Here is a 23807-nt window from a genome sequence, read left to right as displayed (position 1 = left end):
GAACATCTGAATTTGTATGGTATATTTGAATGTATATAGTATCTTTTACGTATGTTACGTATCTATTATTTTTTCTTGACACTTATAAATTGGCTTTGTCTGTCTATAGTTCTGCATTTTAACTGACCATTGGTGAGTTGTTTTGTAGCCATGGGGTCCTCAGTGCCAGCCTGTGCCCCATCTCTTATCATCCCGGACCTGTACAGTGCATCCTGTGTCCCCACTTCTCAAGGCCTCTACTGTTATACTGGGCCCGTGTTCCTCTGCACTGCTTTTTGCAATGTTAATCATAAATATGTCATTTTTCACTAAATGATTACTTGTTACTACTATCTGTATAAAACTATGGTGGTGAAAGTAAAGCAAATAGCTACAGCTATGTGGACAGGAAAAATAATACTAAAACTAAACCAAGTTAAAAACAAAACAGCAGGCACATTAAGATAAGTTCAGACAAAGCAAAGGTGGCAAGCCTCTGTGCCATGGTCTTGTAAACTCAGTACAAAGCCTGCAGCCTGTTATTTGCAGTGGCAATACTATATTACTGGGTTATAGAGTTACAACAGCTGTAGGCCTTTTAAAAAAATGTTTCCTCTAAGTATAGTTTTTATCTATATCACTAGTCCAAATGTCATCTCAGTGCGTTAGAACCTCTAGAAACTATGAACTATATTGACTGCTCTGCATGATTATTTACACTGCTTTGACCGAACTACCCAAATTATACTTCAGCTCAAGAGAAAAGCAGGAGAGAATTCTCTGGAGGCAATCTTAAACCTACTTAAGAACTGGGGAAATTATTCAGTGGCTTTCAGTTTTTCAACTGAAAAATAAAATGCCTGCATGTATGCATATTTATACACTTAATAGGCTACACCGAGGAGCATATAGCCTAAGTAAGGAAAAAGGGTAAAAAGGTAGGATGAGTTCATTCTGAGGTCAGTCTATTCCAGCAGGTCCATCATCATAAATTAAATCAACCTCAGGGCTCCTCTGACTTATGCTGGATGCCAACAGCCTTAGGAATACAGACTGTCAGCTTGATCACCCAAATGTAACTGAATCCTACAATGTCCCTGTGTTGACTGGAGAGAAGAGGTGGCATAGGAACAGTAATACTAATTACCTTCCCTTTGAGGATTTATACCAAACTGTAGGTGGTTCTTTATAATAATTTTCAGGGACATTTTTGAATCAACAATGTTGTGTTTATTAAGGGTAAATCAAAGACTGTGTAGTTTGCATGGACACTTAACCCATTTGTTTTCACAGTATGTACCACATCAGTGTCATCAGTTTAAAATATAGTTGTTGCCTTTTGGAAAAAGTAATTCTATGACTTCTGTTAACCTCCACTACGAAAGCCACAAACCACCAAATAACTGTTTGTCAGTGAGCAGCCTTAGTAGGTCTGCTCCATGAGAGGAGCTGAGCCAGGGGTTGAAGTCATCCCGGTGCAGGCCATGCCCTCACAGATACGGTGCCCTCTCCCCAGGGAACAGGTGCCATTAACAGGCTCCAACATGGTGAGACGAGCCCAGTGAAGGCTACAACTACCTCATTAACTTTGATTTGCAGCAAAGGCTGCCACCTCCTCTGCCTCAGAAAGCATCAATTTTTCAACAGCTCCAAGGCTTTGCTCCTTGCTCTTCTCTTCAGCCACTGCAAAAGCTGCTGGCTTGCAGCTCTTAGGTATGATTCCTTAGACTGTTACACCCAGCAGTATCTCAGAGCAAATAAGTAAGGAAATATTTAGGAGGGGTATTTAGGAGCTCCCATGGCAAAGGACATTTTTCCCTGCTATTTCCAGAATGTTCTACCCCCACCTCATCTTAATGGAGCACGGAGTAAAATGGAGACCATGCAAATAAGATAGCAGAGTCCTGTGGCCTTACACCCATACCCGCAAATGGGAGTGTGTGTGCATGGAAACATAATGTATTCCCAGTACTCATAATTCCACTGTAAATCTTGCAGAATGTGGTGGGATTTGACCTTGCAGCTCAGGCTTCTAGATCAATGTTTGTTAGACTTCTCAATACCTAAAAAAAATTTAAGCTCAGGTTTTCTTGTACTTAAAACTACAAAGATCACAAAAACAAGACTCTAAAATGTTATATCTAAGCTCATTAGTTTATTTATCTTTATTTATCTAGAAGTAGTAGCAGCCTGAGCAGCCTCGCCCTGTCGCAGGTGAAACAGAGCCCCAGGGCTGTCTCTAGCGTCTTCTGGATGGGCCCCTCAGTCCCACATGTTAGCTCTGTCTCTTTTGGCACCTGACTGGACTCCTGGGCTCATCCTGCCATGCTGGGGCTGTCACTGGAGCCTGTGACCCACCCTTGGCTCTGCCTGCTGGCTAGGATCCTGGGGAGAAAAGGAACTTTAAACACGAGATTTCTCCATTTTATAGCCAATTAAGAACAACACTTTTTTGGCTTTTCATATTTGTTGGTCCACTGCATTTAAGAAGGGTTATAATAGTATGCAACATGGAGGGGAAAAATCTTTCCTTTCTGTGGCAGACACACGGTAAGCTATTCTTCAGCTTGTGTATTGGTGTTGATGGAGATGTCGTGTCTCCAGGCTGTCCTGAGATGGTGCAGAACAGAAGCCAGCACAGCTGGGGCTTTGCAATTTTAGAGATAATTTTTTAATGTGGTGACAGGGGTGAGGTTGAGACAAGAGTTTGCTGAGAGGCTTATGAAAATCACCAGTCTAAATGGCATTGCACATCACAGCTGAGATCTCAGATGAGCTCTGAAACTGTCATCCGGAGTAACTGAGTAACTTGGACAGAATTAACATTTCTGAGTCATGTCTTTAGGAAATGCCAATTGCTTTTAGATTCTCAGAGAGATGCAGAGTCTTTTTGCTCTTTTGCAGTGTTTTGTCATGGTCAAAATTCATATGAATGTAAGTCTTTAGTTTGATTTCTGTCCTTGTGCAAGTATTTCTGGAAGCGCACAATTAAGGGAAGAGTTACCATGGACTATAAGGAAATGATATACCTATACACACCTTCTCCTAACACCCCAGTTCTAATTCATTATGTCCTCTCCTACAAACTACTGGCTTCCTCCTTTTGTGCTTTTTGTTATTCCTTGCTTCTCTTTATTATTCAAAGCAACTGCTGCTGTTAACTTCCTTTACACATACACAAGTAAGTTAGTGTCATCTTCTGCCCCAGAAAGCACACATTAAAGTCTCTTTGGGAAAGGAGCAGTACAACAATTAAGTATTTTTGTTGGCATGCTGTCTGAAAAATTGCTTGTGTAATGACTGTCCCTGCAGCTGGTTTTGAAGTCTAGTTTCTTATCTTTTTGGCAAGATGGTGATATCTTCCTGCAATTTTATGTAACTTGTACTGAATTAAGAAACTGGTAGGATCTTGTAGCATTCTTATTAGAAGATAAATATGGTCACCAATTACAATGTCGAAAATATATAAAATTCTTTAAAACCTAGCATGGATATTCAGCAAACTAAACCTCTGTAATATTTTAATCTGTTTCATAAAACTGAGCCTGATGATAACTAATACCATGCTCGTTGCCATTTCCTCTTCCAAAGGAGGTTGCACTCACCTCCAAGCCAGAGGAAGGGCTGTGGCGATGTTGGCAAAAAAGGGACATGAGTGGCAGCTGGCTGACATCATTCCTGCCCTGGAAATCCCCATCAAGCTGATAGTTCAGAAACAGCATGTCTGAACAGCTGCTTTCATCCTCCTGAGAGGCCTGTGCTTGGGAGTGTGGTGTTTCTTTGAGTTTTTCAGGTTGCACTTGCAGCCTTCTCTGTGTAATAGCTGAGCCTTATGCCTGGTTTTTGGTTCTTCTTCCATACCCTAAATATCTACCTCCTGCTACTGTTTCTCAGCTCCCCCTCCAGTTTCACCATCAACTTGCTTTTCCCTGCACTTCTCCCTGGAGCTCTTCAGAGCCACCATGCTCCAAGTGCTGCCAGCTATTTTCTTTAGTGTTTCTAGTTTATCTGCCCCAGTCCCTTCCTGTGTACTCCGTGGGACTGGGAACCCTTCGAGGGCAGTAGCTTGCGTCCCCAGCCCTCAAGCCCAGAGACACGGAAAAGACAGCCCAACTGAGCTTGCTGTCCTGCTTGGACAAGGGGTAGAGCAGAAGGGCTAAGCAGGCTGCTGCTGCCACCTTGCGCAATGCCTAGGGCAGCATGACCTGAAGCCTTTTGCCCAACTTCTTAGTTCAAAGGAAGCTTTACAGCTATCTGTGAAACTTTTTGAAGGTAAGTGATGAAGAGCAGACAGCATTTTTCCCTGCTCAAAATGGGGGGTGGTGGAGTTCAGTATTCCTCTTGCTTGAAAAGCTGCTGCTGAACAGACCCTGCTTATCTGTTACATTTGTTACCTACCTGCTCCAAGAACTGCTCGCTGCTCTGCTTGTGCAGTGCGAGGCTGAATAGTTTCTGGCCTGAGATTAGTCACAAGAGGTTCAGATTAACAGAAGTGATTAATGTTCACACAATTCAGGCTATGTTATCGGGTGTACTTCTGCTATATATCAACCAGGAGGCTACAGCATGAAAAATTAGATTCCAAGAGGGTTCCCTTTTGTTCCCCTGCTCTTTATTAACTCAAGCTTTGCAGATCCAAGGTGCAGCAGAGTCAGAGATGGGGGTAGAGGAGAGGGAGTTACTAGCTCCCCCATCACTGTCGTCTGTGCAACCTGCTGCTGGCAGGAAGGCTGGGCAGCACCAGCAGTCCTGGCGCCAGCATTGAGCCCAGCCGTATGCTCCCACGTGAGTCAAAGTGTCCTTTTTTCCTCTGCTCTGAGGAAATGTTTGCAATGCTTCTAAAACAGGGAGTTTTGTACATGGGGATGCAAGGCTTATGCCTATTTTGGAGGGAAAACAACATGGGTTAAAAGACAGCTTTTATGCTCCACTTCTTTGAATACTAGTGTTTATTTAAAGTGACTGTGTTTTGTAAGTTTAGTTGTCAATTTAAAGTTCAGCAAGTATTTTGGAAAAAAAAATCTGTGGAAAACCCTGTGGAAACTGAGCTCGAGTATTGTGGGTTTTTTTTAAAGTTCTCCATGGATTTGTGTTTTAACCAATGTGGTGGTTATTATTCTGGTCAAGTGCTGGCCACTTGTTCAGGCTTAAAAAGCACAGTACTAGAAAGTTTTCAGTATGTAGTTAGTGTTCCTGTTCTTCTTTGCCAACACCAGTGTTTCTAGCTGTCTGAGATTTCAGGCAGTAGGTGTGTTAGTAATATTGAAATTTATGTGGTAGTTTTCAAACGCAATAGCTAAAGTGCTGCTATTAATCACCCTAAAATCTGCCCTCTGAACAACAGAAACCTGCTTTTTAAAACGTCATTTAAAAGGAAAAAAAAAGTGGTAAGGAATTGTTCTCCCTTTAGTCCATCAAACTTTGAGGGTGGTAAAAGAGTTTTCCAAAATATTGCTGTTTGTCAGCTAAGTCGGATCAAAATTAACTACACTGAAACAATCAAGAACTTGTTTTAAGATTAAATTTTCTTTTCATTCCTTAGTCTAAAGTTGCAGACAGGTCTGTGGGTGTCTGAACAGATGAGGATCAGGGAGGGAGAGAAAGAGAAATGAGAGAATCAGAAAGCAGAAGCTGATATTTTTGCTTCAGTTTGTGAATCTATCATTATGTTTTTCTTCACCAGTAAGAACTGTGCTGAAAACTAGTATTCACATACAAGTTTGACAAGAAGGGAATGTAACTCTTTATTTTGTTTTTGTAAGTGGAGCTTATGTAACAGTTAACTGTCCTTCTAATGAAAAAATATCAATATTTTTGCTACACAGGATATCACCCTAAGATAATTTGAACTTCCTATAAACCAGAATTCAGCTGCCTAGTAAAAGATGATTATTCCTAACTAAATATGATTGTTCCATTGTTTATAGTGCTTTGGGAGAGTCTAAGTTATTTTGTCCTGTGTAGGGATGTTTAAATGACCCTTTGACTTCTGATTTCATCTTGAAAGTATTGTTAGAAATTTTTTGTGCTGTTGAGTAGCCACCAGGTGGTAGTATGATAGAGATAATAGAGACAACACATACCAGGGGTTGAGCTGTAAGCCAACAACAGGGGAAGCCGGTAATGATAATAGGATACTATTTTTGTAGGTTGTTGCATGTATTTGAAAAAACAAGCTGTCATATCCCAAATACAAACTGTATAGGTTTTCTGAACAACATACACTTCTGTGTTGAGTCAGCATGAGGCCAAAATATGTAGCCACAGGCACCATTCTTCTTGCTTTTCAAGTAGAAGGATACCTTGAGGAGCACATCATCTGGAATCAGCATACGTTTGTTAGTATGGACCCTTTTTTGTTAAGGTGGTGGAATTGTTATCATAGTTCTGTTGCTTAGTAAACTAACTAAAGAGGAAGCACCAACTTTCTTCAGGGCCCAGATGTCATCTGGTGACAGTGACCATCTTAACTATTCTGGTTGCAGCATGTTGCCTTAGATGCAATAGTGAATCCTAAACTTCAGGGTACAGGCCATCAAAAAACCATCACCTGGAATCATGGTAAACCAGGGTAGAAAAGTTGAGTTGTTCAGAAACATCAAAGGCTTCTTTGGATGTGTCTGTCTTTGGCTACTGCCTGAATTGGGTTACTGAGCTGGAGCAGCTCAGCAGTTTTTCATTGCTGTCTTTCCTGAGGTTTTGCAATTCAGTGCTGCAACTTGCACACTAATGAATTGAACAAAATAAAGGTTGCATAAATGCATAATGGTTAAAAAAAATCAGAATACTGCTGTGAGCATATCCACATTTTCCAGCTACTTGCTTCCAGTTTGTAATTACCTCTCCTGTCCCATTTCTTTCTGTGACAAAGTACTTCAGGCATCCAAAGTGGTCCAGAGAGCTTCACAGAACCCAATCTGGACTTCATGAAAGAGATAGAAGAACTTGCAAGGGGGTTTATTGAGACCACAGAGAAAACCATGGCTTTAGAAAAGCTATGGGAGGAAAACTCAAAGTTGTCAGGTAAGCTGTGATCTTTCTAATAATTAATTGCTTTGTCTATCAGGTAGTGATATAACCATAGAAGAAAGGAATACTCTTATCTTAAAAATAAGGTTAACAAACTAAAATTTCAGCTGATCTGAAAAAAGCCACTTTTATGATTACCATTACTGTGGCCATCATAAAATTATCAGAAAAACAGTTAGCTTTCTAAAACTATGCCCTTGTTTTACTATTTGATAGTTAACAAAGTACTGTGAGGGCAAGGGCTTAAAGGTGAGGATTAATAATCTGAGTACATGGTTACTTGGTCTAACATGCATTCAAAAGTAACATATCAGGATTTAAGTCTTTGTCCCCAGGTTTTTCTGTTGTAGTAGAGCATATAGGGATGGAAAACCTCAGTAGCTTACACCTGGTGATCTTTAGGCAGACAAGTCAGTCTTGCACTAAAAGAGAGAGACTAGAAACGCCAAGTTCTGATGCTCCTGCTCTGTTCCCAGCCATAGTGCACAGCGTTGCTGCTGTACAGGTGGGCATTTAAGACCTACTGCTATTCTGCCTTTCTGTCTAAGTTTTCAAGCAGAAAGATTTAGGTGAAAAAGTAATTTTCATGCCTGCCTGTCTGGGAGCTAGTAGGTTCATCTAGTGTCGATGTGATGATTTTGCCTTACTAAAAAGTGAATGGCAAGCAATTTCTTTTAAATTGTTTTTCTGATAATAGTAAAAGCACTGGAAAGCACAGAAAATCAAATGGATTGCTATCTTGCTAAAGTATTAGTTGTTTTCACACACCTTTACTCCTGTAGAAGTGCCCTTTGTGCACTACTTGCTATTACTTATAAAATTGATTCTTTTGAAGTTAATAATGCCTCTCTGTAAAGGAAAATATTTGATTTTACAGGGCTCCATAACATCACCGCTTTTCTTACTGTAAGTATTTTAACAGTGTATTTCTAAATTAGAGTTTTGGATTTTGGGACATCTTTATTACAATGGTTAGAAATTTGTATCCTGTCAAGTTTTAGTAAACTATCTTTAAAAAAAATATAGTATGCTGTTGAAGGAAAAAATGATATCTTGTAAATTTGATAGAGGTTCAGTGGTTTTTAGATTACTGATTTAAACCAGCCTAGGTGTATTGGGTTTGTGTGGCAAGGTTTTGGTAGTGGGGGGCTACAGGGGTGGTATCTGTGAGAAGCTGCTGGAACCTTCCCCCATGTCCGATAGAGCTGGTGCTAGCTGGTTCCAAGGCGGACCTGCCGCTGGCCAAGGCTGAGCCCATCAGCGATGGTGGTAGCGCCTCTGGGATAACAGATTTAAGGGGGAAAAAAAAACCTGTGCAACTGCAGACAGGAGAGGGGAGTGAAAATATATGAGAGAAGCACCGAGGTTAGTGAAGAGGAAGGGGAGGAGGTGCTCCAGGCACCAGAGCGGAGATTCCCCTACAGCCCATGTGAAGAGTATGGCGAGGCAGGCTGTCCCCCTGCAGCCCATGGAGGTTAATGGTGCAGGAGATACCCACCTGCAGCCTGTGGAGGACCTCACACCAGAGCAGGTGGATGCCCGAAGGAGGCTGTGACCTCATGGGAAACCTGTGCTGGAGCAGGCTCCTGGCAGGACCTGTAGAACCGTGCAGAGAGGAGCCCACGCTGGAGCAGGTTTGCTGGCAGGACTTGTGACCCTGTGGGGGACCCACGCTGGAGCAGTTTGTGAAGTACTGTAGCCCATGGGAAGGACCCACATTGTGGAGGACTGTGTCCTGTGGGAGAGATCTCACGGTGGAGCAGGGGAAGAGTGTGAGGAGTCCTCCTGCTGAGGGGAAAGGAGCGGCAGGAGCAACATGTAATGAACTGACCCCAACTCCCATTCCCCATCCCCTTGTGCTGCTGAGGGGGAGGAGGAAGAGAAATCAGGAGTGAAGTTAAACCCAGGAAGAGGGGAGGGGTGGGGGGAGCTTGTATTAAGATTTAGTTTTTATTTTTTTCGTTACCTGACTCTGATTTGATTGGTAATAAATTAAATTAACTTTCCCCAAGTCAGGTCTGCTTAGGCTGTGACAGTAACTGGTGATGAACTTTCCCTGTCCTTATTTTGACCCATGAGCCTTTTGTTATATTTTCTCTCCCCTGTCCAGCTGAGAAGGGGAATGATAGAGCAGCTTTGGTGGACACCTGACATCCATCCAGGGTCAACCCACCACACTAGGTAGCTAAAATTCACAGCTATTTGGCCAGTTGTTCATTAGGAGCAATTTAAAATTGCACCTGCCAGACCTTGTATAGCTGTATAAAATAATATTACAAAATGTCCTGCAAGGATCTCTTATCCTTATTATTAAAAAAAAAAACCAAACCAAAACCAATGAAACAAAAAAACCCAAAGCCCAACCCGAAACATGAAAAAGGACTGCAGTGAGATTGAAAAGATGGGGCTTTTACTTAGATGAGATTATGATGAATTCAGATTTGTGATCCAGTAAATACGGCAAGCAGACTCAAGTGGGGGTGAAGAAGACAGATTTTCATTATGTAGCATAATTCCTTCCAGAATCAGTTTGGCAGTTCATGTGAAAGGAGTTTGGTCTTTGCACTGTCCCTAATGCATTAGGTTTTTACCTTTGCAATCACAATAAAAAGATGAAGGCCTGAATCGGCACAGTAGTGCATCTCCATTACTATAATTTTTGTACCCTCCACAGAGCACTGGTTTGACTTTAAAAATATTTTGAAATACATTTTCTACATATGTGATTTTTTGTAACTGCTACTTCATGAAACCTAGATTTTCAATTTATAACTTGAAAGTAGATGGTGTTTTTATAGTAACATTTTTAAATTGCTCATGAGACTTGATTGAAAGGACCTGTATCAATGGAATGGAATATAATATAGAAAGAGTGTATTTATCAGCATTAAGATATTTAGTTGAAAGTAGCCTATTACTATTAGTTACAGAGCTTATATAAACAAGCTTTTTGTATTAACCATGCTCATGTTACAATTATCCAGAAGAGTCCTAGTGAAACGTTAATTTAGAGAAACAAAGACTGCAAAATAAACAAATATGATAGACCCTATATTTTGCATAGGCATCTGATAGTGTAGTCCTATAAAAGAAGTGGTTTTATCCCAGTCTGTGTTTGAACAGCCATTCTTATAAATTATTATTATTTGACACCCCGTACACCCCCCAGGAGCTGAGAGGCAGGATGGCATGTCCCTGGCAGTCCCCTGGTCTTTATACCCTGGACTTGGAAATTCGTTGCAGGGTTGAAGAGCTCCCTGTGTTTGAGATCTCAAAGATGATCCTTCTCTTTGGGAGAAAGTTATACTTCTGAGCAGAAAGAGATTGCTTAACTTTTCTGCCAGCTCCATTTTCCATCAAAGCAGAGAAAGAAATCTGAAACAAAGCTGCCATAAATTCAAAGTACCACTGAAATGATGTTGTTAATTATCAAAGCTAGAGGTATGTTTCCACTGGAAAAAAATACTTTAAATGGTTTAAAATTCAAGAGGGCAGGGGTAGGAGAAGTAACAAGCACCTGCTATTTCTTTTCTGTTAATGGAAGCGTTGCATGTAAATGTGTTTTCTTTACATGAAGATGGATTTGAATGAAGTGGAGGAAATTATTTCTAGAGCAGAAAACCTGTACAAGCAACCGTATTTTTGGAACCTTCTGCATTCACTCCCTCGCCTTGAATTGAACAGCTTTTATACAGAAGATGGATTAGCTGCTGTAGCACAGTTTCTAAAAGTTATTCAAAAGTAAGTACTTTTACATGCTTGAAAGGGCCCTGTTTTAAATATTTTACCTGCAATTCTTGTTCTTCTCATGGGCTATCTAATAAAATAAACATCTTTGTCAGTGTAAAGAGGCTGAAATTTTCTTCTGTTTACCAGATTCTGATTTTACCGAGGTGTTGTAGGAGTCTTCACCTCTCTGGTTCCTTCATAACTGCATTTTTCATCTCTGTCCAGCTCAGCAGAAATTCCCTGGGAGTCTCCATGAAGCAGCTTCCTCTTAGCAATGATTGAAGTTAGCCCGTCACATAATATGGCTTTGTGCTTTGGGACTCTTTGACAGACATAATATTTACATATAAGAAAATCATAGTTTGGATTCTAAGCAACTTAAGCTGTATGTAGCACTCAATAATGGGGAAAATGACACCATTTTGTTTCTCAAGCCTTTTGCTATAAAAATAGCTTTGGCTGTTCTCTTGCAAAAAATGAAGCAATAAGAAAAAACCCACAGAGACTGTATTCTGAATATGAAAGTTTTCTGCCTCAGTTAAAGGACAGCTGGATTCAGAGGAAGAGATGGTATCAAACGCACAGAATAAGACAAGTATCTACGGAATTTTCAGTAAAATAAGGGAATTGTTAGGAAAAAGTCAAAAAAGTATTTGCCAGAGTAGGTAGGTGGTTGTAATAGGTTTACAGGTAATTGTCATTGTAGTCAATTAACATATTTATAAGTCTAGAGGAGGCCACTGAACCTGGCTGCCTGTGCATGAACTTCATCAGCCTTACATCATGGAGAGGCAGGGGCCCGAAGACTTTGAATGGGAAATTACTGTGCTGATTTTGTCACCCTTTAACATCCAACTGTCTTTTTCCTAATAAAAAAGATATGAAGCATATGATGGCATAATTATTTTTTGAAACTGGGCAATAAATCTCTTGATTACAATATGTGGATTACCGCTGTGTTGGGGCTTGATTATTTTTCCCCCCTCTTTATGCCCAAGACATTTGTAACCTTATTCCAGGTTGTTCTCTGAACTATTAACACAGAAAGCTGTATTAGCTGTGCTCATAGTGCTTATATGCCAAAAGCAGAAGCATTTTCTGAAATGTCTGCAAACTCTCAGAGTCTGAGTGTTCCTGAGGTAATGCAGGAACTTGATTGTAAGTTTATGGTTATTGTCGTCTTCAGCAGTGGTAAGCAGGGATAGCAGTAACCACTGGCTGCTGTGCTGGGTCAGGTTATTAATCTGTTAATATAATCTCAGCAGTAATTTCTCTACCCTGAGCCTATAGCACGGACGGAGTGAGAAGGGGACAAAAGTAGAGGGTGTTCACAGTTACGGCATTTGTCTTCCAATGTGACTTTTCCAATGTGCTGAATCCCTGCTTTTGAGGAAGTGGCTGGGCATATGCCTGGTGGTGGAAAGTAGTGAGTAAATTCCTTGTTTTGTTCTGCTTGCATGCACAACTTTTTCTTCGCCTATGTTGAGGTTTAATCCCAGATGTCAACTAAGCACCACCCATCTGCTCACTCACTCCCCTGTGGTGGGATGGGGGAGAGAATCAGAAGGATAAAAGTGAGAAAACTCATGGGTTGAGATAAAGACAGTTTAACAGGAAAAGCAAAAGCCGCACATGCAAGCAAAGCAAAACAAGGAATTCATTCACTCCTTCCCATGGGCAGGCAGGTGTTCAGCCATCCCCAGGAAAGCAGGGCTCCATCACACATAATCACAGAATGACAGAATGGTAGGGATTGGAAGGGACCTCTGGAGATCATCTTCTCCAGCCCACCTGCTTGAGCAGGCACACCTAGAGCAGGGGGCACAGGAATGCATCCAGGTGGGTTTTGAATGTCTCCAGGGAAGGAGACTCCATAACCTCTCTGGGCAGCCTGTGCCCCTGCTCTGGCACCCTCACAGGAAAGAAGTTTTTTTTCATGTTTAGGTGGAATTTCCTGTGTTCCAACTTGTGCCCATTGCCCTGTCATTGGGCACTGCTGAAAAGAGCTGACAACCTCCCTTTAGATATTTATAGGTATTGGTGAGATTCCCCCCTCAGTTTTCTCTTCTCCAGGCTGAACAAACCCAGGTCTCTCAGCCTTTCCTCATAAGGGAGATGCTCCAGCCCCCCAATCATCTTGGTAGCTCTACACTGGACTTGATCAAGCAGTTCTGCATCCTTCTTAAGCTGGGGGTCCCAAATGGCTACTTGGGAAGGCAAACACCATCACTCCCAATATCCCCCCCCTTCCTTCTTCTTCCCCCAGCTTTATATCCTGAGCATGATGTCATATGGTGTGGGTTATTCCTTGGGACAGCTGGGGTCAGCTGTCCCGTCTGTGCCCCCTCCCAGCTCCTTGTGCACCCCCAGTCTACTCATTGGTGGGGTGCGGTGAGGAGCAGAAAGTACCTCAACTCTGTGTGAGCACTGCTCAGCAGTACCTAAAATATCCCTGTATTATCAACATTTTTCAGCACAAATCCAAAACATAGCCCCATACTATCTCCTGTGAAGAAAATTGACTCTATCCCAGCCAAAACAAGCACCACATATTAAAATGTCTTTATTTTGATCTGTCAGTCTTCTTGCCTTCCTTTTATTTTCCTCCTCTCCTGTGGGAGAAGGAAGTGAATGAACAGCTGTGTAGGTGCTTGGCTGCCAGCTGGAGTCAATCCACAAGTGATTAATAAGAAGAGACTTCAGATGTTTAGATTTGGGTTTTTTTCAATTTTGTTTTTTTTTTAAGACTTTGGTGCCCTTCAGTGACCAAATTTGCCATAATTAGTGCAATTTGGAAAGCAAACCACAAAAAACAATGGTCACTACTTGGCTAGCTTTGTATTACTAACATATATTTCTAGAGGTCCTAGCTCAGGCAAAATTTAGTCAACAGAAAGGATCCTAAATTTACAACTTCTTCCACTTCTGGGTTGTACAATCTTTGCTGTGTCTCTCAGAGGTGCTTAACAGAAACTTTTCATACCTACTCGGCAGAGTTAAATAGTGTTGGTTTTTTGGTTTTTTTTTTTCCCCTTCTCTCACGTGTGTTGGAAACCACTGATCCACTCTAACAAAACTGCATTGTTACTTTCATAATAACAAAGGAATACTCTACAGGAAATCACTGGTAAATCTGACGTAAACTTTAAGTAGTAAATTACAGCTACATTAACAAAGAAGTTTGTTTCACAGCTAAAGTGACTAAGACTGGGACTTGTAAGAGATTCCTTAGATGTACTTTTATCAGTGCATTCTCTTATGTGCTGTGTTTAATTTGTTGTGAGCATAAGTGTTCTGTTGCTTTAAAGGTCCTTTTTTTTGTCTGCAGATCGGGTGGAAGTAAAATGTGAGTATTCTGTGTCCGTCCTGCCTTATTGCAGGGATAACTGGGAGAACTTTTGTGGTGATTTTGCCCTCATTTTTGCTCTCACTATTAACTCTTTCTCTCCCTTTTTTTTTTTCTGTTTTTTAGAGGACATTGGTCCCCTAAGGAGATATTTCTGTAATGAAAATGGAGTGGAACTCTAGCTGTAAAATCTGAACTTGTGGGTTTTTTTTTCATGAAAGGTCTAATTTGACAAGACATTAGTTTTTCAACAATAAATAAAGTATTTTAATATTCAATTGCTTGACCTTAATCTTTTTCCACCAAGCCCTTTCAGTGTCTGGTTGTATAGAAAGACTGATTTTTGTTTTATTTTTCACTTTCAGTACCTTAGCATCATTCAAGGATTTAGCTATGATGCCATTGGGCAAAAGTTTCTATGAAGTGGTGAAAACAGCACTGAATTTAACTGCTACATTATTACAGGACAGGAGGTTAGAAGGTAAGGAATTTGCTTCAGATTTCTTTTTAAGTACCTGTAAGCATGCTGGGAATATGTGATAGCAGTAACTGTCTGAGGTTCTGCTAAATTCCTAATGTAAAAGGTCTAAGAATTGAACTAAATTGCTATTGTGCTAACCCATTTCTTTATTTACCTGTTTTTTAAATACTAATAACCAAAGTTCATAATACTCTGGCAACTATTTGGTAAACAAACATGTTGCTCTAATAGATCATGTTTAGAATGATCTTTCAATGGTGAATTTTGGAGGGAGACTAAATCACTGCAAAGGATAATTTCTTCTGTTTCGTAGGATAGCATCTTGTTTTGGATACGCATGTTAAGCATTATGGCTGTTTTACTTTAGTCTTCATTCTTCTGTTATCATAAATTCTGGTCTCAGCTGAAGGGCTACATTTCCCCATCTGCTGCTTGAGTATGGGAGATGAGTTTAACTGGAGGAGGTAGGTTAGCCCCAGGACAACTACTCAATAAAAGGTCAGGAACAAGTTCCATTGGCAAACTGTCTGGTGGCATGCAACTAGATTCTAGGTACAGCTGTCTGCTCTGCATAGAAGGTCAGGCTAAGAATATTATGTGGTCTAAATCCCACTCAACTGTCAAAACCAAGACTGAATTTGTACAAACGTGATATGCTGGAGCCCTTGCACAGAGGGTGAGCTTGCATCCCTTGGGTCTTCTGGTATTCTCATGGTGCTTTTCCTCTCAGCAATGATTCATATCCATCCCATACATACACATTTGTATGACTATGTGCAGAATTAGATACACAGTTCAGAATGGCACCCTGATGGGTCTGCTGGCAATTACTGTGCAGGGCCATCTCACCATTATCATATCAGCTGTCAGAATACCATCAGATTAACTGACCTTACCATATTACTAATGCATTCATGGATTTTATCCTAGTGAAACTGGTGTTCAGGTGCACGATTCCTTCCCTCTGCCATAAAGCTGGAAACATGGTACTTGGATCTTATCAGGTATGAATCACCAAGAAAACACGTGAACAAAAGCAGAATTATGTAAACAGAAGGTTTTTTTTCTTTTAGGTTTTCAGTACAGTCTTTCTCTTGGGGAAGTTTTGTGGAATCCACATGCTGTGAGAGCAGAACTTGAATCCAAGTTTGGTTTTGATGATCTTCATGTTGAGAAGCTGCTAAATTACACAGCACAATTAACAAAGGTAAACTTGAAAATTTCAGTGTCTCTCCCTTTCATCTTTGCTTTTATTTATTCTCTGAAGGGATTTTTCATGTCTTACAGAACCTACAGTCTTATCTTAGATTTGTGAAACAGCTACGAGACTGCTAAATATCCTGGTTTTATTCCCATTAAAAAAAAATGGACTTCACTTCAGCTGCAGTTTCTGCACACAACGATGTTGATAGGTCTAGTTGTGTACATTAATGAATTTATGCTTCTCTGAAGTCACCACTGGGTATGGCGAAGTCCTGAGCTTATTATCCAATCCTGTAGAGAATTCTGGGGTTTGCTCAACTAAGCTTTTAAACTAGATCCTAGATTTGAAACTGCTTGGGATAATTTGGCAGGTAGCATTTTTCATCTGGTTCACTGGACAAAGAATGCCTGTCTGTTCTGTGTGTAAATTAAGGCACATCAAGAGTCCTTTCTTCTCGGTTGTGCAGTCTTGATATGAATATACTTGACTGACGGGTTGCCTCGGTGGGGCTATTCAAACATACCGGTGATGTGTCAAACTGAAGAAGATCTCTTTTCTCACAGAGGGCTTTCTAACCTTTCTTCTAGACTGAAGTGATCTGTTGTGATGATCTGGTTTGAACTGCAGGAAACTTGAAACATCTTTTGAATTTCTACTAAAGTCCACAGTTTTTTAATAGAACATGCTGGTATTGATCCAAAATCTGTTAGCTCTTTGCCAGGTATATTCTAGAGTTGTACTCCAGAAGAGTTCGTTATAAAAATAGCTGATTTACCTAAAGGGGTAAATTATAAAAAAAACCTTGACTTTTGAATTGCCTTTAAATGAAATACCAGGGATGGCGAGTTTGATTAGCTGAACTGAATTTGACTGCAGCCTGTTAGCTATGGTTGGCTGTGTAATCCCAGACAATTCACTTGCTAGCTATTTATAGATTAAACTAATATCTTGATGTTGTGTGCTTGTGTTAGGGCACTGAAGTCCCTCAAAAAATGTGAAGAGAAATATGGAAACCTGAACAGAATCTGTTTTGAGCACTTCATGTTCTGTATGTAAAGCCCCAGCTTGTTTGGTGTCAAAACATCTGCAAAACTTTTAATAAATTTTCTAGTCACAGTTGAAAGGAGTTAGGATGAAAAATACCTCAGAAGGACATTAATAGGCAGAATTGAAATATGTTAAATTATTTTTGTAAGCTTTAATAAAATTTATATGATTAGGAATAATGAATCTTTTGACACAGAATTTAGAAGTCAGGCTATGAGGAAAAAATTCAGGCCTCTTGGCCACATTGCTGAAACCTGCCAACTTCAATTTAAAACTAGTCTGCTGCATGTAATCATCAGCTGAGGTGTACCATTGTGCTGAATGCTTTTTACATCAGTATTTTTTGTACTTGTGAAGTTGCTTCGATGTGGTTATTCTAGTGCAAAATTCTAGTGTAGATGTACTGTATCATTGTCAAGTTAGTTCAGCATCAGCCTGTAAATGACTGTAGAAGTAGCAACACTGGTGCAGCTACACGATGAAAATTCATTACATATATAGGTATCATTATTCTGCCTGGTGTATGAAAACTCTAATGGGGCCACTGGTATTTTATACAGCACTCTGCATGTGGAGTACTTTGAAGTACCTGCCCCAGGATATGAGGCTGGATTAAATGGGCTTTGTACTCACTGAAGGACAGTATGTGATATTCTTTTTTCACCATATAAGTAAGATGATAGCAGAGGTAACACTCAGCAGCTCTCTTGAGATGCTCATCAATTTCTTATGTCTCTGCCAGATTCCCACAGGAGAGACACTGGAGCAGTTTGTATGCTCTGCTCTGTCCAGTGTGCCAGAAGATGAAGCAAACAAAGAGAATAATGAAGAGGGCTGTATTTCTGCACAGCATGAGGCCAAACTGTATCTTGTTCATGCTGTCAGCAAGTTCAGACTCTATGCACAGGTACACTTTAATAAATGAATAGATTAAATTGCTTATTTTTGCATGTAGGCTATCAACAGTAACTCAGTTTAAAGGTCTGAGTTAGCTACCAAATGCTATTGTCATGAACTTTTTTCATCTTGCTAATAAGATAAAGTTATCCTTATAAAGAATCATTACAGTGGAAGTATAGTGTATCACCATGTGTCTGCTTATTCAGATTTTCTCATTAACTCAAATACAGATTTGAAATCTAATAGGGAATATAGTGAAATACACTGCACTGCAGAGGTCTGCAGAAGGAAGACTCACTTACTGTCCCACTGGAGCCTGAATTTTGGGCAAAACTGAAAGCAGACTACAAACATCACTGATATAGTACATAATTAATTTATTTTTAATTCCCTTCTGCTATCTCTGGCAATAGTGGCTGAAGCATGTTGAAGGGGATGACAGTAAATCTCCAATAAAATATCTTAAAATTCTGCTCTGGCAGAACAGCCTCGCACACAGTCTTTATCATGACGTATGTGTAGTTGCATGGAGAAAATGATAAACCATTCAGATGTCTCCTGAGGACAACACTTACCTAGCTGCCTTAACAGTGGTGTTTGTTTTTCCGCTGCAATATGGTTTTTTTCCTGTTAAAAAAATATCAGCTGTGTATCAAGGTGCTCTGGAGATGTTTGCAATACCATCTAAAAAAAGCATGTAGACCTTGTAATGTATTTCCTCAAAAATGTAGCCTCTGCTTTCTCTCTTGATAAAGGTTTCACTGACATATGAAGACTTGAAGTAATAATTTAATGTGATTGCCAAAACTAATGCACTAATTCCTATTGTAGCCATAAGAAAATCCAGGAAATTTCAGCCATGATTTTAAAACTCTTAGCAAGAGCTGACATCCGTATGAAGGCAACTTGAAGTACTGTAAGCTGTTGGCCACTGGGAGTTCCCTTGGTGAAGAGGACATCTCTTACAACCACTTGGCATTAAAAAACATAATGCTGGAGGAAAGGACAGCAGTCAGTAGGTTTGGCCAAGCCTTGGCATGCCTTATTCTAGGCTACATGATGGGACCATGCAGACTCCTCCTCCATCTCTTTGTGTAATGGAACCCCAACAATGTTGAGGCTGCTGCCATCTGTCATGCTGGTAGCACAGGCAGAAGTCCTGTAAGGGAATGCAAGCCTTGAGTATTTGACTGTGGAGGTCTGCTTCTGATTAGTTTCAGTCTCAGGCCATCTTGCTACCATTCCTGGGGCTTTAGGCAGGACAGCACAGCATAGGTTTTTAGTTCTCTGTGTAATGTAGCATGTTGCCAACTTTGCAGGTACAAACTGTATTGAAAATCAACCTTTGTAAGGTCAGTCATTTCAGAGACTAGGCACAGTGTAAGAGAGATATTTTATTATCATTGTTAACTGTGGTTTTTGTTTTAAGACATGCAAATTCTGTGTCTTGTCTAAATAAGAAACCTTTGATTCTCTAACAAGGTGTGTTCTTTTTGTGTTCAATCTGCTAGGTATTTGAGCAATGGTTCAGCAGCAACCTCTCTCAGAAACTTCTTTTGGAACCTGAAAGAATCATAGCTGATTTAATGTCTCAGTTTCTAGATGGCAGGAAAGCCAGAAAACTTTTTTCAGAGATAAATACCCTGATCCAGCAATGGGATGAGAAATCAGATGCCTACATTTCAGAAAGATATACTGCATCTCATGATCTGTAAGTTATCTTTCTGCAACTTCTTGTATAAAGTTCAGATCAACTTGAATACTTATCTTCACATTACATGTAATTGATTTTTTTAAATTTTTGTTTTGTGTTTTTATTTTTTATTCTATAATTCAAAAACATACCAGTCAGATACAGTCAAATAACTGTGCTGATGCATACGCATTGTGAAAAAGAAAATAAATCTGTGATTCAGAGTATAGCTACAGCAGAAGGACCTATGATGATCAGGACTCAGGAGTCAGCAGCTGTGTATAATTAAGCATGTTGAACTAGGACCTGAATTCACAGAACCAAAGAACAGTGGGGGTTGGAAGGGACCTCTGGAGATCATCTTCTCCAACCCCCCTGCTCTTGAGCAGGCACACCGAGAGCAGGGGACACAGGAACGTATCCAGGTGGGTTTTGAATGTCTCCAGGGAAGGAGACTCCACAACCTCTCTGGGCAGCCTGTGCCGCTGCTCTGGCACCCTCACAAGAAAGAAATTTTTTCTCATGTTGAGGTGGAACTTCCTGTGTTCCAACTTGTGCCCATTGCCCATTGTCCTGTCGTTGGGCACCACTGAAAAGAGTCTGGCCCCATCCTCTTGACACCCACCCTTCAGAAATTTATAAGCATTGATGAGATCCCCCCTCAGTCTTCTTTTCTCCAGGCTGAACAAACCCAGGTCTCTCAGCCTTTCCTCAAAAGGGAGATGCTCCAGCCCCCTGATCATCTTGGTAGCTCTACGCTGGACTTGCTCAATCAGTTACATGTCCTTCTTAAACTGTGGGGCCCAGAACTGGGCCCAGTGCTCCAAATGTGGTCTCACTAGGGCAGAATAGAAGGGGACGATAACCTCCCTCGACCTGCTGGCCACACTCCTTTTAATGCAGCCCACGATACCGTTGGCCTTCTTGGCCACATGGGCACGTTGCTGGCTCAGGGTCAGCTTGTTGTGCACCAGCACTCCCAGGTCCTTTCAACAGAGCCGATTTCCAGTAGTTCAGCCCCCAACCGATACTGGTGCATGGGGTTGTTCCTCCCCAGGTGGAGGACCTTGCACTTGCTCTTGTTGAATTTCATGAGGTTCCCCTTGGCCCAGCTCTCCAGCCTGTCCAGGTCTCGCTGGATGGCAGCACAGCCTTCTGGTGTATCAGCCGCCTCTCCCCACTTGGTATCATCAGCCAACTTGCTGAGGTTACACTCTGTCCCATCATCCAGGTCACTGGTGAATATGTTGATCAGGACTGGACCCAGCACTGACCCCTGGGGAACACCACTAGTGACAGGCCTCCATCCAGACTCTGCTCCAGTGATCATGACCCTCTGAGTTCTGTTGTTCAGCCAGTTGTCTGTCCACCTCACTGTCCACTCATCTAACCCACAATTCCTTTGCCTATCTGGGGGGATGCTATGGGAGACAGTGTCAAAAGCCTTACTGAAGTTGAGATAGACAACATCTACTGCTATCCCTTCATAATTTTATATCTTCTGCAAACAAAGTCTAATTCCACAAATAGTTTCGGTGACTCAGTAATGCTCTCATAGGTGTATGCTATGGGATCAGTCTACTCATATACAGCAAGTCCAGCACACCTGAAATGTTTTGGATTTTTTTTGTAGCAGTCATACTCATGGTTGTGCAGGAGATCTTGGAACAGAAGCCTACTATGGAGGAGAGAATTATGATGTAATGTTATGTGTTGACATATGTGTAGTTTCTGATCTTATCTAGGGTATTCTGAGGCTAAGAATTCTTTTAATATTTTTGAAATTTGAAATTCCCTGTTTAGTATATACAGCTGTAAGTTCTGACTTATTCAGAATGATTAGTTTTGTTGAAGCAGTCCAAATCTTCTTGTACAGTAGAGTTATTCTTTCAGCAACTGGTCACTAACATAGTAGAAATCTGTTTTGTTGCATCTTTGGAAATGTCCTCAATTCACATTTCAGGACTAGTGCAACTACAAGCTTGTAAAAATTGACTGTGCTTTACTTTCAGGTATTCTAATTCACAGCATGTTTTAAAATCAAGAGAGTTGTTCTGGGTGATTTATGCAAAATAAAGTGGTTTTAGAACTCGGTTTCCCTATCTATTTTAAAAAAAGACTTGTCAGTGATCTGGAATGATCTGCTAGGTTCTACACAGGACTTAAGTTATAGATACAGGGACTTAATATTTGTCAGAGTTGGCAGAGCCTCGTGAAATGTCTCTGGCTTTCAGGTAAATTAGTCTGAAAAGAAGTAGACTTGTCCATGCAAACAAGTTGTACTCCTCACCTGGGAATCAGTGAATGCTAAGAGTCAGAGAGGTAGTTTTGTTTTGCTTTTGCTGTTGTTTCCTTAGTTTGCCAATGTTTTTGTAAAATCCATTATCTACTTTTAGAGAGAGACTGCAGTTAAATTGTTCAATAATTTAGTAGTAAATTTGGAATTTGATTCTTTTTTTTATAAAAAGAAACTGCTGTACTACTGCTGTTGTAAGAAAGTACAAAGTAAATTATATCGTAATTGCACAACAAAAAAATCCCATATTTTTCAGCAACTTCACCTTTTTGTTTGTAGTACACAATGTCTCTTTTGCAGAATCCTGCATCTAGAGAGTATGCAGTCTCTACTTCAGGATGCACCTCAGTGGTCCGTTATGAAGAGATTGCTTCTGGTAGATGGAGCTATAAGGAACGTCATAGCACAGTATTTAAACTTCACTGAAGGTAAAGCTGCATGGTGGTTCTTAATGACTTCCACAGAATAACCTGTGAAATGGATAACATTCTACCTCTAGAAAGGGATTTGGGCTCTGTAATACATGTCACCCTTAGATATTTATAGCAGCTTTAGAATTCCTGAAATTTTGTTTCTCTTAGTGATGATAGAACACAACATAATACCTGTTTTCACTTCTCATAGCAGGAATAAACAATTTCCTTAGCCATTGTATATGTGTTGTATGCTGCTCTGGCTGTTTAAAGATCTAACCCAAGCAAAAGAGCCTGCTTAATAAAAATCATAGGTGCCTGAGAAGTTTCTGATGCCATCAGTCATGTATGTGTGAACAAGAAGTCTTGGTTTTAGATTTAGATGCAGCTTGACTTTTTTTGGCTGGTCGTTGCAAGTGAAGCAAAATGCTGAGTTGGACATAAGGATTTTCTGATCTCTTTGAGTAAGGATTTGATTGAGGGCTGTGAAGCACAGAGTACTTCTTTCCCTGGGGGCTATGCTTTTGAACAGAGAGCTAGGCTGATGGTGAAGGAAGTGGAAGATGCCATTCCCAGAAGAGAGGGGATAGTATTGAAGAATTCAGGGCAAATGGAGGTGTATTTTACAAGAATTTGGGGAACTGGATTTGCTTTCAGCAGTTTGACTGAATAAGATGAACTAGCTCCCATGAGGTTCTTGTAAATATGTCTGTTCAGCAATTGTGACATTCAGATTTGGAATATGTTTATAGTATTATGTGGCGTGCTAGGACTCAGATTGTGTGATGCTCAGCACCATGATACCCAGGAGTGATATCTTTCTGTGAAACCCTTTAGTAGAGACCTGCAATACGACCATGTGAGTATATATAGGAAGAACACTAGTATTAATCAGTTGTAATTAGGTATGTGAAACACACTTTGGTCCTTTTAGGGACATTATTAGTCTTAAATTACTTGATATTTGCATATGACTTTACAGTAAAAAATAAATAACATATTAAAAGTACAAATTTTGTCCAAGATGGCACTGAAGTTGTGCAGTTTTGTCCTTGATTTCTAGCTCAGATGTCTTCAGATTATAAATAAAAACCTCTTGTTTGAAGATCACTGTTGGAAATTAGCACAGACTCTGACACAAGTTTTGTGTATTTTAGTATTGTGCATCATTCCTAGGAGTAAAGGTTGTGCAGGTCACGTTATGGCATCAGTGATAACAGCGAAGCCCACTTCCCTTGGGTTATATTGTATGACATTTGTATGCTTCTTGCCTTTAATGGCTTTACAGCTGATTAATTTGGGAATTCAGTGAGCAGTTCTCTTGTCGAAACACAAAAAAAGATATAATCCAACATACCCTTTAGCTGTATGAGCTAATTTAACTAAACTGTAAAATTTGTTTTAGCCTCTAAAAATGAACAAGGACTGAGTGCATAGCAGGGAGCAGAACTCATGAGAAACCAAGTACTCTTTCAGCACAATTTTCCAAAGGCACACTTTTCAGGCATTTAATATTAAGTTTGCTTATTGTTTATCTTCTGATTTGAAAAGTACATTAGACCAAAAGGTGTCATTTTTGTCTGTGGATTTTGTTTCATAGCATGTGGCCACATGGAATCAGTACTGCTAGTCATATTACTGAATCCTGATTTACTTGTGCACCCAAACCTGCAAGACACCTCTAAAACTT

The 23807-nt window shown here is 40.4% G+C and overlaps 1 protein-coding gene across 1 annotated transcript in view; it reads left to right on the top strand.

Annotated features, from left to right (window-relative positions):
• The window catches only part of ABCA13 (ATP binding cassette subfamily A member 13), a 207958-nt gene that overhangs the window by 11315 nt on the left and 172836 nt on the right, over window positions 1–23807 (top strand). The window contains exons 4-11 of the mRNA XM_064441788.1: window positions 6851–7002; window positions 7344–7513; window positions 10586–10749; window positions 14347–14600; window positions 15638–15771; window positions 17558–17722; window positions 19227–19426; window positions 22005–22132. Of these exons, the coding sequence (XP_064297858.1) occupies window positions 6851–7002; window positions 7344–7513; window positions 10586–10749; window positions 14347–14600; window positions 15638–15771; window positions 17558–17722; window positions 19227–19426; window positions 22005–22132 (1367 nt within the window). The remainder of the gene's footprint in view (window positions 1–6850; window positions 7003–7343; window positions 7514–10585; window positions 10750–14346; window positions 14601–15637; window positions 15772–17557; window positions 17723–19226; window positions 19427–22004; window positions 22133–23807) is intronic.

This window comes from Phalacrocorax carbo, chromosome 2, assembly GCF_963921805.1.
Source record: "Phalacrocorax carbo chromosome 2, bPhaCar2.1, whole genome shotgun sequence".
NCBI classification, from domain to species: domain Eukaryota; kingdom Metazoa; phylum Chordata; class Aves; order Suliformes; family Phalacrocoracidae; genus Phalacrocorax; species Phalacrocorax carbo.
This window is presented reverse-complemented; position numbering and strand designations above follow the sequence as displayed.